The sequence below is a fragment of the Sus scrofa genome, chromosome 15, assembly GCF_000003025.6.
Source record: "Sus scrofa isolate TJ Tabasco breed Duroc chromosome 15, Sscrofa11.1, whole genome shotgun sequence".
Taxonomy (NCBI): Eukaryota; Metazoa; Chordata; class Mammalia; order Artiodactyla; family Suidae; genus Sus; species Sus scrofa.
The window spans coordinates 72,944,230-72,957,640 of NC_010457.5; the positions used below are offsets into that span (position 1 = coordinate 72,944,230).

General features: G+C 35.4%; 1 protein-coding gene across 1 annotated transcript in view; it reads right to left on the reverse strand.

Moving 5' to 3' along the window:
* SCN7A (sodium voltage-gated channel alpha subunit 7) overlaps positions 1,918–13,411 on the reverse strand; it is an 80,510-nt gene continuing 69,016 nt past the window's right edge. Inside the window, exons 20-25 of the mRNA XM_021075288.1 lie at positions 13,063–13,341; positions 12,283–12,336; positions 11,006–11,143; positions 9,183–9,284; positions 8,596–8,866; positions 1,918–3,939 (exon numbers count right to left, since the gene is read on the reverse strand). Of these exons, the coding sequence (XP_020930947.1) occupies positions 2,873–3,939; positions 8,596–8,866; positions 9,183–9,284; positions 11,006–11,143; positions 12,283–12,336; positions 13,063–13,341 (1,911 nt within the window). The 3' untranslated portion in view covers positions 1,918–2,872. The remainder of the gene's footprint in view (positions 3,940–8,595; positions 8,867–9,182; positions 9,285–11,005; positions 11,144–12,282; positions 12,337–13,062; positions 13,342–13,411) is intronic.

Below are 13,411 nucleotides of genomic sequence, written 5' to 3' on the forward strand. Positions count from 1 at the left end.
CAGGAGTGAGGGTGTGGGGCTGGAGATTAGGGGTTTGGGTGTGGAGGGAGGGAGAGAGAAAGAAAGAGAGAAGAGGGAGGGGAGGAGGTTCCTTATCTCTGTACAAAAATTTAATTCATCTTATACTTCCTCTGTCTTTACCCAGGTCATTTATTAACAGATCATTATTGTAGAGTGTTGAAATATTAAGGCTCTGAAAATAGCCCTGGTTTGGGTCCCTGTCCTTGTTAATTACAAGTATCATATAAAAGCACTACCTTCTAAGCCTGCTTTTTCTATCTATAAATTGAGAATTAGCCTTACTTCATGAGTTGTGAATGCTGAGTTCATGCATGATAAATACTTAGCACAAGGCTGGACATAACAGTCTGCTCATAAATGGGAGCTATTTCTAATATCTTTAAAACTACTTTAAAGTGAATTATATTTATTAAAGAATAAAGAAAAATTTTAAAGAAGCAGGTATTGATAAATAGTACCATACCAATAAATTTAATTTCAGCATTATTTTCCACAAAGCAAATTCTAATAATATGAAGATACATCTAGTAAACTTAGGATTTAATTGAGGAGTGCTTTCTACATTTTGTCAGTGCGTTAAGAGTCTCTGGTAAGCTTCCTAAGATTTATTTATTTTACAAAATTAAGTTAATCCAAAGGAAGCACAAGCATTTTCAGTTTTAAATTTTGAGCCTAAATGAAAAAACTTTAATGTAAGGCTCATTTTAAAATGTTCTTCTTAGGGAGTTTCTGTTGTGGTTTAGCAGACACGAACCCTACTAGTATCCATGAGGACGCAGGTTCCATTCCTGGCCTGGCTCAGTGGGCTAAGGATCTGGTGTTGACTGTGAACTGTGGTATAAGTCACAGATGCAGCTCGGATCCTGCATTGCTGTGGCCATAAGCTGGTAGCTACAGCTCTGATTCGACTCCTAGCCTGGGAACTCCCATATACCACAGGTGTGGCCCTAAAAAGCAAAATAAAATAAAATAAAATATTCTTATTATACAAAGTTACAAACCTAATTTACCAAAGAAAAAGAACCAAAGTTTAGTGTGGTTAACAGGTTAGATTTATTATTTTCTTTAGTATCTAAAAAGTAGAATATATTGTAAGACTTTGTTAAAAATAATTCTTTACATAGTTTTTGGGAGGTTAATGGCAAATGATTTCAATTAAAAGATACAATTTTCAAACTAAAATCAGTTCATAATCTTTATGGAATTTACAGAAGCAAGTTAAGTTTAAATATTTGAAGCAGTTTCCACATCAAAGCATTTCCAAGAAATAGAAAACTGAGAAGCTTAGATAAAGCACTGGCTCTTACCATGCCCCTAAATTAGTACTGACTCCTCACTGGTCTCCAACACATGATGGAGAAGGGGAGGAGAGAAGGAAGGAACACTTATTGAAAGAAACAGAACCCTGAAATTACATTTGCTTGGGGGGGGGGTCCCCAAAGGCATCTTGGTCAGGTTAATACATTTCTGAGCAGCAGAAATAGATTATAATAGTTAAGGCTCAATCGGGATCATGCATTCATAATAAAATACAATTGCTGATATTTAAGTGATACTGAATGTCATACAACATATTTAAAACGTCATTTAAGTCAAGAGTATATATATTTTCTTTTTGAATCCTTTAGGACTTTGTAGGCACATTGAAATCAATCTTAATACAAATGGAAGAAATATCAGAATCTCAGACTACAGGGATGCAAGTGACTGCATTTTTATGCTTTCTTCATATTTGTGCCTATCCTTAAGAAACAATTTTACTAGTGAAAATTAATGTTTAGGACTTTAAAAATTTTCAAACATAAAACTTTTTACAGAGTTATTATGTACGTGATAAAAACAAACCAACAAAAAAAACTTGGAAAAATAAATCAGTGCAAACTAATTTGCATTCACTAACGTTATAAAACACCACAACCAATAAACTCACACTTTGATCTCCTATTTGAGTCCACATAGTTTTAGTGATCACTTTTTTCTCAAAGTTATAAAAAAAAATAAAGTACAGTGAAAAGTACTTTAAAGAGGCCACTGTTTCCCAATGAGAAATAAGAAAATTTAAAAAATGTAGACCATAACTATAGTTTCCTCTATGCTGATTATTGTAGGAATCCATTCTGTTAAAGAGCTGGACCTTAGCTGGAACTAGCCAAAGATAAGAAACCACAATGAAAAATGAAACAACCTTAATCCACAGTTATCAAAAAGAAAATAAAACAAAAGCAATCAGAAACAGAACTTAAGCTCTAATTAATCTTTTTCAAAAGTGGTTTGAATCACCCCAAGAGTCTGTGTGACTGATCTCCAAGGCACTTTCTAAGAACTGTATTTCTTCTTCCCCTGATTGCCATCTGTTTAGGCAAATTTATGATTTAATGGCTGGTAGCACTGTACAATTTTTTTTTTAAACACCACCCCACATTAAGAAAGTACTTGTTTATTTGGAACTTAAGTCCTATCAGTGGTGACTTGAATCTATCAAGTTAAAGCAGACATAAAATATATAAGAAAGTCCTTTTGCTACTAATTGCAGCCACTACCTCCCCCATCCTCCAGAAGAAGTGCATATCATGTAAGCCATACAGAGAAAACAAGCACTGGGTTATCAAATGACAATTTTAACCCAGTTTAACTCTCCAGTGATAGTAAGGGGTTGTCTTGGCTAGACTGAATATACAGAGGTAAAAGTGAACTGGGCATGGGATCTTGTGAGTACAAGATTATCTGCTATGGGTTGTAAACAATTGATTATTAAGTAAAATATTTTCTTTCTCTGATCTTTGCTTTTATTTCTGATTTAAATTTTTAACATTTGCAGGATATGCAAAGAAGGTGAAAAGATAGTGTGGGATTAGATTTGACTTTGAATTGTTGCCTTTCCCTCAGCCTTTTCAAAATCAGAATCTTCTTTGATAATCTGGACTTCCTTGTCATTGTCTATCACATGACTGTCTGGTGTGTTTCTGTCATTTTGCCTCAAACGGTAACTTTTATAAGCACGTTGAATGATAGTTGCTGAGACTGCCTCTTGTTTTCGTTTCAGAGTAGTTGTAATTGGCTCATATGTGATCTTAAAAGGGTTGGCTAACATAAACCCTGATTCTATCTCTGAAAGAACTTTCTCCATCTTCACATCTTTATCCATAACTCGCTTTGTTAAAGCAAGTAAGACATCAAGGCAATGAATTCTGTCCCCAACAGCCATGGGAAGATCCATGGCAACGAGTTGGCCCTTGTTTGGTTTTGCCATGAAAAGAGGAGGATCAAGAGCAGCTGCAAAATCGGAAAGCTTGCTAGAGTCTATATACTGGGTTCTATCAGGATCATACCTCTTCCATACCTGAAAGAATTTCCTAAAATCATCTTCACTCAATGTCTTGGCTTTTTTTTTAGAAGCAATATTTAAAAACTCCATGACAGCAACAATGTACATGTTTATAATGATCAGCCATGATATGAGGATATAACTGACAAAATAAATAATCCCAACTGTGGGGTTACCACAGTCTCCTCTAACCTGAGTCCCAGGATTAATTTTATCAGGATCACAGTCAGACCATTTGCTGTTGAAAATTGCATCAAGCATTTGATCCCAACCAGAAAATACTGTAACTTGGAAAAGACAGAGCATACTGCTGCCAAAGGTTTCAAAGTTGGACACATCATTAATTCCACCTCCCTTTTTAACATAGGCAAAACTGTACATTCCGAAGATGGCGTAGACAAACATGACCAGGAAGATGAGAAGACTGATGTTCAACAATGCGGGGAGTGACAGCATCAAAGGAAGCAGCAGATCATGGAACATCTTTGGTCCTTTCTCAGGACGCAGGATGTGGATGATCCGTGAGAGAAGTATCAGTTGCACAAGGGAAGGAGGTACAAGGTAATATCCTACCGTCAGAGGCAGAAATAGTCCTGGATAGAGGGAAAGCAGGCCATATAATTATTTAGAGGAATATAAATTATTTCACATTTCATTGGTTTTGTCCTATATGCTAAAGTAATCTTATTAATCCTTCCAATATAACATTTAGCACATATGAAAGTTTGGGATAGCCAAATACTAACTGTGGCAATGCTCAGAGTATCTAGCAAAATTTGGAAGGGAATTATTTCTACCATCATTTTAAGAGTATTATCAGTCAAGCACTTCAGGAATCACAGATAGAATGAATCCATAATATAGAACAGTAGTCATATTTTTCTGATTGCAGTTAGATCAAGAAATTTATTTCAACCCAAGCTTTATTGGATACTTAATGAAAGTGTCATGAAAATATGCTAAGATGAATAACATGACTCCTGTCTGCAGAGACCATATAATATAAAGAGTAGAAGTATACATATAAGCTAATTATAATGCAAGACAGACACTGTATGCAGATGACATGATACTATACACAGAAAACCCTAAGGACTTAACCCCAAAACTACTTGAACTGATTAATAAATTCAGCAAAGTAGCAGGATATAAGATTAACATTCAGAAGTCAGTTGCATTTCTGTATACCAGCAATGAAATATTAGAAAAGGAATACAAAAATACGATACCTTTTAAAATTGTACCTCACAAAATCAAATACCTCGGAATACACCTGACCAAGGAGGTAAAGGACCTATATGCCGAGAACTATAAAACCTTAATCAAAGAAATCAAAGAAGATGTAAAGAAATGGAAAGATATTCCATGTTCCTGGATTGGGAAAATCAATATTGTAAAAATGGCCATACTACCCAAAGCAATCTACAGATTCAATGCAATCCCTATCAAATTACCCATGGCATTGTTCACAGAACTAGAACAAACAATCCAAACATTTATATGGAACAACAAAAGACCTAGAATCGCCAAAGCAATCCTGAGAAACAAAAACCAAGCAGGAGGCATAACTCTCCCAGACTTCAAGAAATACTACAAAGCCACAGTCATCAAAACAGTGTGGTACTGGTATCAAAACAGACAGACAGACCAATGGAACAGAATAGAGAATCCGGAAATAAACCCTGACACCTATGGTCAATTAATCTTTGACAAGGGAGGCAAGAACATAAAACGGGAAAAAGAAAGTCTATTCAGCAAGCATTGCTGGGAAACCTGGACAGCAACATGCAGAGCAATGAAACTAGAACACACCCTCACACCATGCACAAAAATAAACTCCAAATGGCTGAAAGACTTAAATATACGACAGGACACCATCAAACTCCTAGAAGAAAACATAGGCAAAACACTCTCTGACATCAACATCATGAATATTTTCTCAGGTCAGTCTCCCAAAGCAACAGAAATTAGAGCAAAAATAAACCCATGGGACCTCATCAAACTGAAAAGCTTTTGCACAGCAAAGGAAACCCAAAAGAAAACAAAAAGACAACTTTCAGAATGGGAGAAAACAGTTTCAAATGATGCAACTGACAAGGGCTTAATCTCTAGAATATATAAACAACTTATACAACCCAACAGCAAAAAAGCCAATCAATCAATGGAAAAATGGGCAAAAGACCTGAATAGACATTTCTCCAAAGAAGATATACAGATGGCCAACAAACACATGAAAAAATGCTCCACATCGCGGATTATAAGAGAAATGCAAATCAAAACTACCATGAGATACCACCTCACACCAGTCAGAATGGCCATCATTAATAAATTCACAAATAACAAGTGCTGGAGGGGCTGTGGAGAAAAGGGAACCCTCCTGCACTGTTGGTGGGAATGTAAACTGGTACAGCCACTATGGAGAACAGTTTGGACATACCTTAGAAATCTATACATAGAACTTCCATATGACCCCGCAATCCCACTCCTGGGCATCTATCCGGACAAAACTCTACTTAAAAGAGATGCATGCACCCGCATGTTCATTGCAGCCCTATTCACAATAGCCAGGACATGGAAACAACCCAAATGTCCATCGACAGATGATTGGATTCGGAAGAGCTGGTATATATACACAACGGAATACTACTCAGCCATAAAAAAGAATGCCATAATGCCATTTGCAGCAACATGGATGGAACTAGAGAATCTCATCCTGAGTGAAATGAGCCAGAAAGACAAAGACAAATACCATATGATATCACTTATAACTGGAATCTAATATCCAGCACAAATGAACATCTCCTCAGAAAAGAAAATCATGGACTTGGAGAAGAGACTTGTGGCTGCCTGATGGGAGGGGGAGGGAGTGGGAGGGATCGGGAGCTTGGGCTTATCAGACACAACTTAGAATAGATTTACAAGGAGATCCCTGCTGAATAGCATTGAGAACTTTGTCTAGATACTCATGTTGCAACAGAAGAAAGGGTGGGGGAAAAATGTAATTGTAATGTATACATATAAGGATAACCTGACCCCCTTGCTGTACAGTGGGAAAATAAAAAAAAATATAAAAAAAATAATGCAAGACAGACTTGTTGATAAATGTAATTACAAAAATATTTGGCATTCAGTGATTCACAGGTTGTAATTTAACTTATTTAGTCCACAAATAGTTTCTGGGCCCTTAGGAGCTTTAAATATGAATTGAATAAGTTAGTCTTTGCCTAGAACTTTTCTTTTTGGCAGTGTAGAATGGGGGGAACTATGGGAATGAGATAACGAACACAAGGTGAAATTGTAGTTAATAAAAAAAAAATAAGGGATGCTCTCTGGAAGTGCTGAAGATTGTGTGTCACATTTTGAGTTGAGAAGGTGGAGGAGGGGAAAATCCCATGAAGCTTCTAAATGAGATGGTAAGTTTGTTGAATCTGAAAGGTTCATGTCTCACATTTCTGTTAATTCAGTCACTGTCAATTGTCAATGATGGCATTCTCTCTGATGTTCTATCTTATGGATATCCTCATTTCCACAGTGCTTTAGCAAACCTTATGCTCTGACTCAAATTTTCTTTTCTCCTCAATCTTCCAAAGTCTTCCATCATGAAGGAGGTTTCCCCATTTAATTGTAAACATGTTTTAACTTCCTCACCTCTAAATTTTCTTCATAGCCTTTCTTACCTAAAATCTGACTCTATCTTGAGGATACTATTTCCCTAGCAAATACTCTTTAAGCACAGACAGCTCATTTTTTCCCATTCCATAGTTCTCAAGATAGAAAGATAAAGCAAGCATTTTTCTTTCCTTCCAATGTGATTTCCAGATAATTTTATAAAGAAAAAAGAAAGAAATCTTTGACAGTTTGTAGATCATGCCATTCAACTATACCATCTCCTATCATTCCTCAGCTCTGTGATCTATTCATTCCTCCTCATTTATATTCACTGGAGACTTTAGCACATGGCTTACCTTCACCCTTTCCATCCGAGCACCTACCATCCACAACCCATTGAAAGGCTAATCATTCAGTCTTTGGCTTTCCTAACTTTAGTAATCTCCATCATTTTACTTTAGTCATACCCATCTATGGCCACATGCTGGACCCAGGGTACCTGACCTTCTGAGATCCCAAATTCAAACAACTTTGTCTTGTACTGCAATTTCCTCTCCTTCCAGATGTCAGTAACTCTCACTTCAATCTCATAGGGCTCTTTAATTCCATTTTCCTCTGTTTTCTTCCTATCGGCCTTTTCTCGACTTTTTCTACTTTTCTAGCAAGTTTCTTATACTTGTCTATCAATATTAATTGCACTGTTTCTACTACCAGCTGAACGAGTGCATTTTCTGGATACACAACTGGGCACCCTGTTTATCTACATTTTTCACTACTGACTGCAGAAGATAGTACTTCACAATAACACAAATATTGTCCCTACTCTTATGGAGATAACATTCTAGTATGTCTCTCATGGAAGGCAGAAGGTAAACAGACTTTTCTCTGCCTAAAACTTTTTAATCCTAGATTCTTTCTTGGCTACCTCCTTATCTACTAGGTCTCTCTTCAGATTTTTGTTTCTTCCCTGAAGTTTTCTCTGACCGCTACTTACTGATTAGGTGCTCCTCACTCTGGTGTGCTGCTGTAGCACCTCTTTCCTTATCATACACTAAACAGCACAACATTAAAATCTGCTGTTTAATTATATTTATCTCTTAATAGATTATAAACTGTGTATAAACAGGAATTATGCCTAACTTATTTGCTATGGAATTCTTTGCATATAACATAATATCTCTTCACAAAGAGGGAAATCAAATATATTTGTTAAATAAAGGACTGGGATCTCAAAGTAAGAAAACTTAAAACAAATTCATTAAAGCCTAAAACTTTAGTGTTATGAAAGTGGTAAACAGCTTTAGAAATTAGAGGAAAGGACATAATAATGAGTTTGAAAGGTTATAACTTGCTTATATATAAAGATCCTTCTAGTGTCATCTTAGAAAAAATAAAGCATGTGATATACTGAATGGGTAATTAAGCACTTACCTGGTGGTCTATGAAGTCTATGTATAAATTCAAGAAGTATTTTTTAATAACTTATATCTTCCAGGCATGTCCACTTGTATGAACACAAAAATGTAAGGCATTCCAGTTGGAAATAAAAGGGATCCTACCTGTCTTGCTTATTCAAAGAATATATCTCAGGAGATATTTACTATAAAAACTTGCCTGAGTTTGACTAAGCAAAATCTTACCTGTAATAGAGAAAACCACCACCATAAAATCAAAAATGTTCCATCCACTAGTGAAATAGTTACAATGGAAAACGATGAGCTTCAGCACACATTCTCCAGCATATAGCATAACAAAAACTGAGTTAATCCAGTAGAGAGCAATGTCCATTTGCAGGCTCTGTTCATCACTTTGTATCATAATGGTTATTGCTTGGAAACAGATAAGAACCATAATGATGACATTAAAAACTTGATTTGTTACCAAGTCAAAGATGAATCCTTGGAACTTGTTCTGTGTGGGAGGAAAAAGGTATAATATTTTTATTAATAGGATATTTATACATACACATTCTCTTTTGATTTTCAACTTCTCTCCCAGCATAAACAGGAGAATAAGTGAGGAATAAGTTTTTACCAAACTATAATTATAGCATTCAGGCAAATTAAACAAGACTCTTTATCAAAAGCTTTGTCAAGGGATTATATTTTAAAAATTCTGTTAAAAGCATTTGTTGTTAAGAATTTTAAAAACACATTTTCATTTGCAAGACAGAATATGTATAGGAAATTTTTTCAAAAACTTAAAAAACATCTAGATGTTTCCTTACTCCTGGGCGAAGTACTGGTTTTTGAGAGTCCTCATACATCAGCTTCTTCAGTGCACGGTATTGTTTCTTCTGTTTTACTGTTATAAATATATTTGCGCCTCCCTTGGGAAGACATGAAAGAAAAAAATATTAAAAAATATTTAATTCAAATTTCATCTTATATTAATATGCATATCAGAAAGCTTGGTGATTATTACATTTTTTTTTGTCTTTTCTAGGGCTGCACCCGTGGCATATGAAGGTTCCCAGGCTAGGGGTCTAATAGGAGCTGTAGCCACCGGCCTACGCCAGAGCCACAGCAATGCCAGATCCGAGCCATGTCTGCAACCTACACCACAGCTCAGGGCAAAGCCGGATCCTTAACCCACTGAGCAAGGCCAGGGATCGAACCCACAACCTCATGGTTCCTAGTCGGATTCGTTAACCACTGAGCCACGACGGGAACTCCTATTAATTTAATTCTTAAAAAAAGCTTACCTACAATGAATTAAATGATGTTTAAACATGTCTGATTTTCTGCACAAAAATCCATACAAAACACAGGAAATTACTGCTATTCAATAATTCTTTAATTCACTTTCCTGTGGGTAGTTGATCGTATTTAACTTTAATTACTGAGGTCTATTTCTTGTTTGACAAAGACACGGGAGAATAGCAGATGGTATCTGGAAAGGCTATCAAGAAAATCTGAACTCAAAAGTTAGAGGTAAAGTTGGTTTGTGCATTTTAATCATCAGGAAGAAAATAAAATTGGTAATATACATGTTTTTATATGTTCAGATGCTACTTAATTTTCCAAATACTACCAAAAAATCCTTTTTCACTATTATTTCAGAAGTACTTTGTGTTTACTTCTTTAAAGAAACTTCAAGGGATTATTCATCTTTGTGTTCCCAGTGTTATTTTCACTATTTTATACAGAATACCCAAAGTGAATAAGAGGTAAACATTTAATGTACTAATCTAAGAATTAGGAATTGTTACTGTCCAAGCCAGGGACTCAGTCACTTAAAATTGACACACCCACCAATTTGAAGCAAAACCTAGGATGTTATCCCATTGGGTTGAAATCCCTAGGAAACCTAAGCATCAATTCAATGAATATTTGACTACTAGCCTTTCTAATCCCATCTGATAAATGCAGTTTCCAAGCGGTTTTGTTTACCAGATTCTGCACATAGTCAAACTGTGATGACATGGCTAAAGATGGAATTTGAAGATTAAACTCTTTTTCCTTTATTGGAAGGCACTCCTACACCTAATAAAAATAGGTCCCTAGGGTTAAAATAAGTGGATTTATATGCCTTTTGAGGCTTTTGTATTAATGGAAGCCCTGAAGGGAGTCTTTGGAGATGATACCAGAGGTTGTTCAATTCTGCTTCTGCATTCTCTCTTATTTGTTTCAAGCACTCCTGTTTGGCCATCTAGTTAGGATTTATGACTTTATTTCTAGCAGAAAAAGCTATTCCATCTGACAAAGATGTCTCTGCTAGTTATGACTTTGAAAGCTTTGAGTGTATCAGAGAATAAAAAAGTGTGGTTTATTTTTCTTGAACATTTTCACATATTTGTGCAGATGGGCAACAGGGTTAATTTTCAGCATGTCATAATTTACAAACATACATACAGAAAAACTTGTAATTTTTAACATTTAAACTTGTCTGCCTGTATGAATATAGAAAACAATGTAAATATGAACATTTTAGCAATATTTATCAATATGCCAGAATATCAATTTTTTTTTAAAGAAAAGTACCAAGTAAAAATGATATTATGCTGCATCCAAAACCAATTATTCGAAGCAGGACAATTTTTATACTTACCTTCATTTTATACTTGTTGAAATTAGCAACAATTGCACCAATCAACATACTCAGAGGAAGAAATAATCCAATAATAATAAAGACAACAAAGTAACAATACATGTAGATGTTATTTTCAAAATTAGGCTGCATATCTACCTAAAAGTTAAGAAATAAGCAAAATAAGGCAGAGCGTAGAGGATTTTTAGGGCAGTGAAAATATTCTGTATGGTATTATAATGAAGGATATATTATTATACATTTGTTCAAACCAATAGAATGTACAATACTGAGTGAACCCTAAGGTAAACTACGGACTTTGGGTGATCAAGATGTGTCTGGGTTCATCCTTGGTAAAAATGTACATCGTGGTGAGTGATGTTAACAATGGGGAGGCTATGCATGTGTTAAATCTTTGTGTCCCCCTTCTCAATTTTGTTGTAAATCTAAAACTACTCTAAAAAATGTTTTTAAAAATAAAAATAAACTAAAAAGTATGAAAGTAAGGATACACTGATACTGACTTTTTAAAACATAAGATTTAGAAAACAATTTATGACAAGAAAATCCAACAATTCTCCTTGAGGCAGAATTTCCTCTTTGTTTCTTTGGTGAAGGGATATCATTGCTTTGTTTATTTGAATTTTATTTGCTTTTCTGTTTGTATTTTGGGGATTTTTGGCCTTGCCCTTGGCATGTGGAAGTTTCCAGGATCAAACCCATACCACAACTGTGACAATGCTGGATACTTTACCCACTGAGCCACCAGGGAACTCTTATTTGCTTGTTTTTTTTTTTTTTTTTTTGGCCTTTGTTGGGGGAGGGCTGCACCCATGGCATATGGATATTCCCAGGCTAGGGGTCGAACTGGAGCTATGGCCGCTGGCCTACTTCACAGCAACGTGGGATCCAAACTCATGGCAACACCACAGCTCATGGCAACACCAGATCCCCGACCCACTGAGCACGGCCAGGGATTGAACCTGCATCCTCATGGATACTAGTTGGATTCATTTCTGCTGCACCATAACAGGAACTCCAGGAACTCTTATTTGGATTTTAAGGTTTATTGCATTGGTTTAATCACTGTTGTGATAATCCTTCAAATGAACCTGTTGGGCCTCAGCCATTGAATATGAGCAGTTCACTGTTTATGAAATGTTCAATCTGTAATGTATTTAATTTCTACCTAGCATAAATGTTTGCTTTTACCATGTTAATTATTCAATTATTGTTTGTGCCCAGTTCTTGAATTACAAAAATTACTCTACTTGACCTTTAACATTATTTATACTTACACCAGTAGAGTCAACTGCTGAATTCATAATAGTGATCCATCCATTAAATGTTGCCTGTAAAAATGGTAAGTATTTCTTAGGGAAACTTCGTGGCAAATAAAAATTAAAAATCAATCTGTTATTAATACAGTAAAACATTTGATTAGTAAGACTGACTATACTTCCATGTAATTGTGATCTTTATTTTCATTATTATATTTGTCTATTAACAACTACTTAAAACTACTTAGCTTAATTGTAGTAAGTAACTTAAAAGATTTTAGCATAGTGTAAATAAAAAGGGAGAGAACTGATTAGGTAGATGGATAAATGGTAAATAAATACATGCTGCCCAAGTGTCCTAGTCACTTTATATATGTGCTTTACTATGAGGGAAGTAAGACCGGAATGATCTGCCTCTTTATATCTGCTAGATGTTAGGTGACAGAGTAGCTATTCCTCAAGCACTAAGTAGAAACAAAATTGTAGTAACCGAGTTGGATTACAAATTGTGAAACTACTATCTGATCAGTGGTGGAGGAAATAGGTTTGCCCAGTATCTGCCATTTCCTCTGTTAGTCCTACCTTTATTTCCACTTCCTTCTCCCCAAAGAGCAAGTACTATATTTCACTTTTGTCTTTCCCAATGAGCGTAATATAGTATGTTCCATAATATGTAACTAATAACTAATAATTGCTAAAATAATTTAAAACCAACTTTATTAATCATCTACATTTTGTCCTTTATGTTCACCGTCATATGGATGAGTATAAAATTCACAAATTCAAACATGTACTCACTACTTGAAGCAGTGAAAGAAAGCTGATTCCAACATTATCAAAGTTCAGTTTTGCATTCTCCCATGGCATGGATTCATTAAATACAAGGCTTTCACATTGACTTCTATTCATGACTTCAGATATAGGAAACCTTTCTCCACTTGTTAGGTCAATGCATTCATAGAACGTGCCAGCAAATAAATGTACTCCTATGATGCCAAAAGCCAGCCAGATCATAAGGCAGACCAGAAACACATTTGCCGTGGGTAAAGTTGTTTTTATCAAAGTTCTCACTACCACCTGCCATATAAAAACAAACATGTAAACTTTAGATAAGAAATGTCAAAGTATTTTAATTAAATTGGAAATA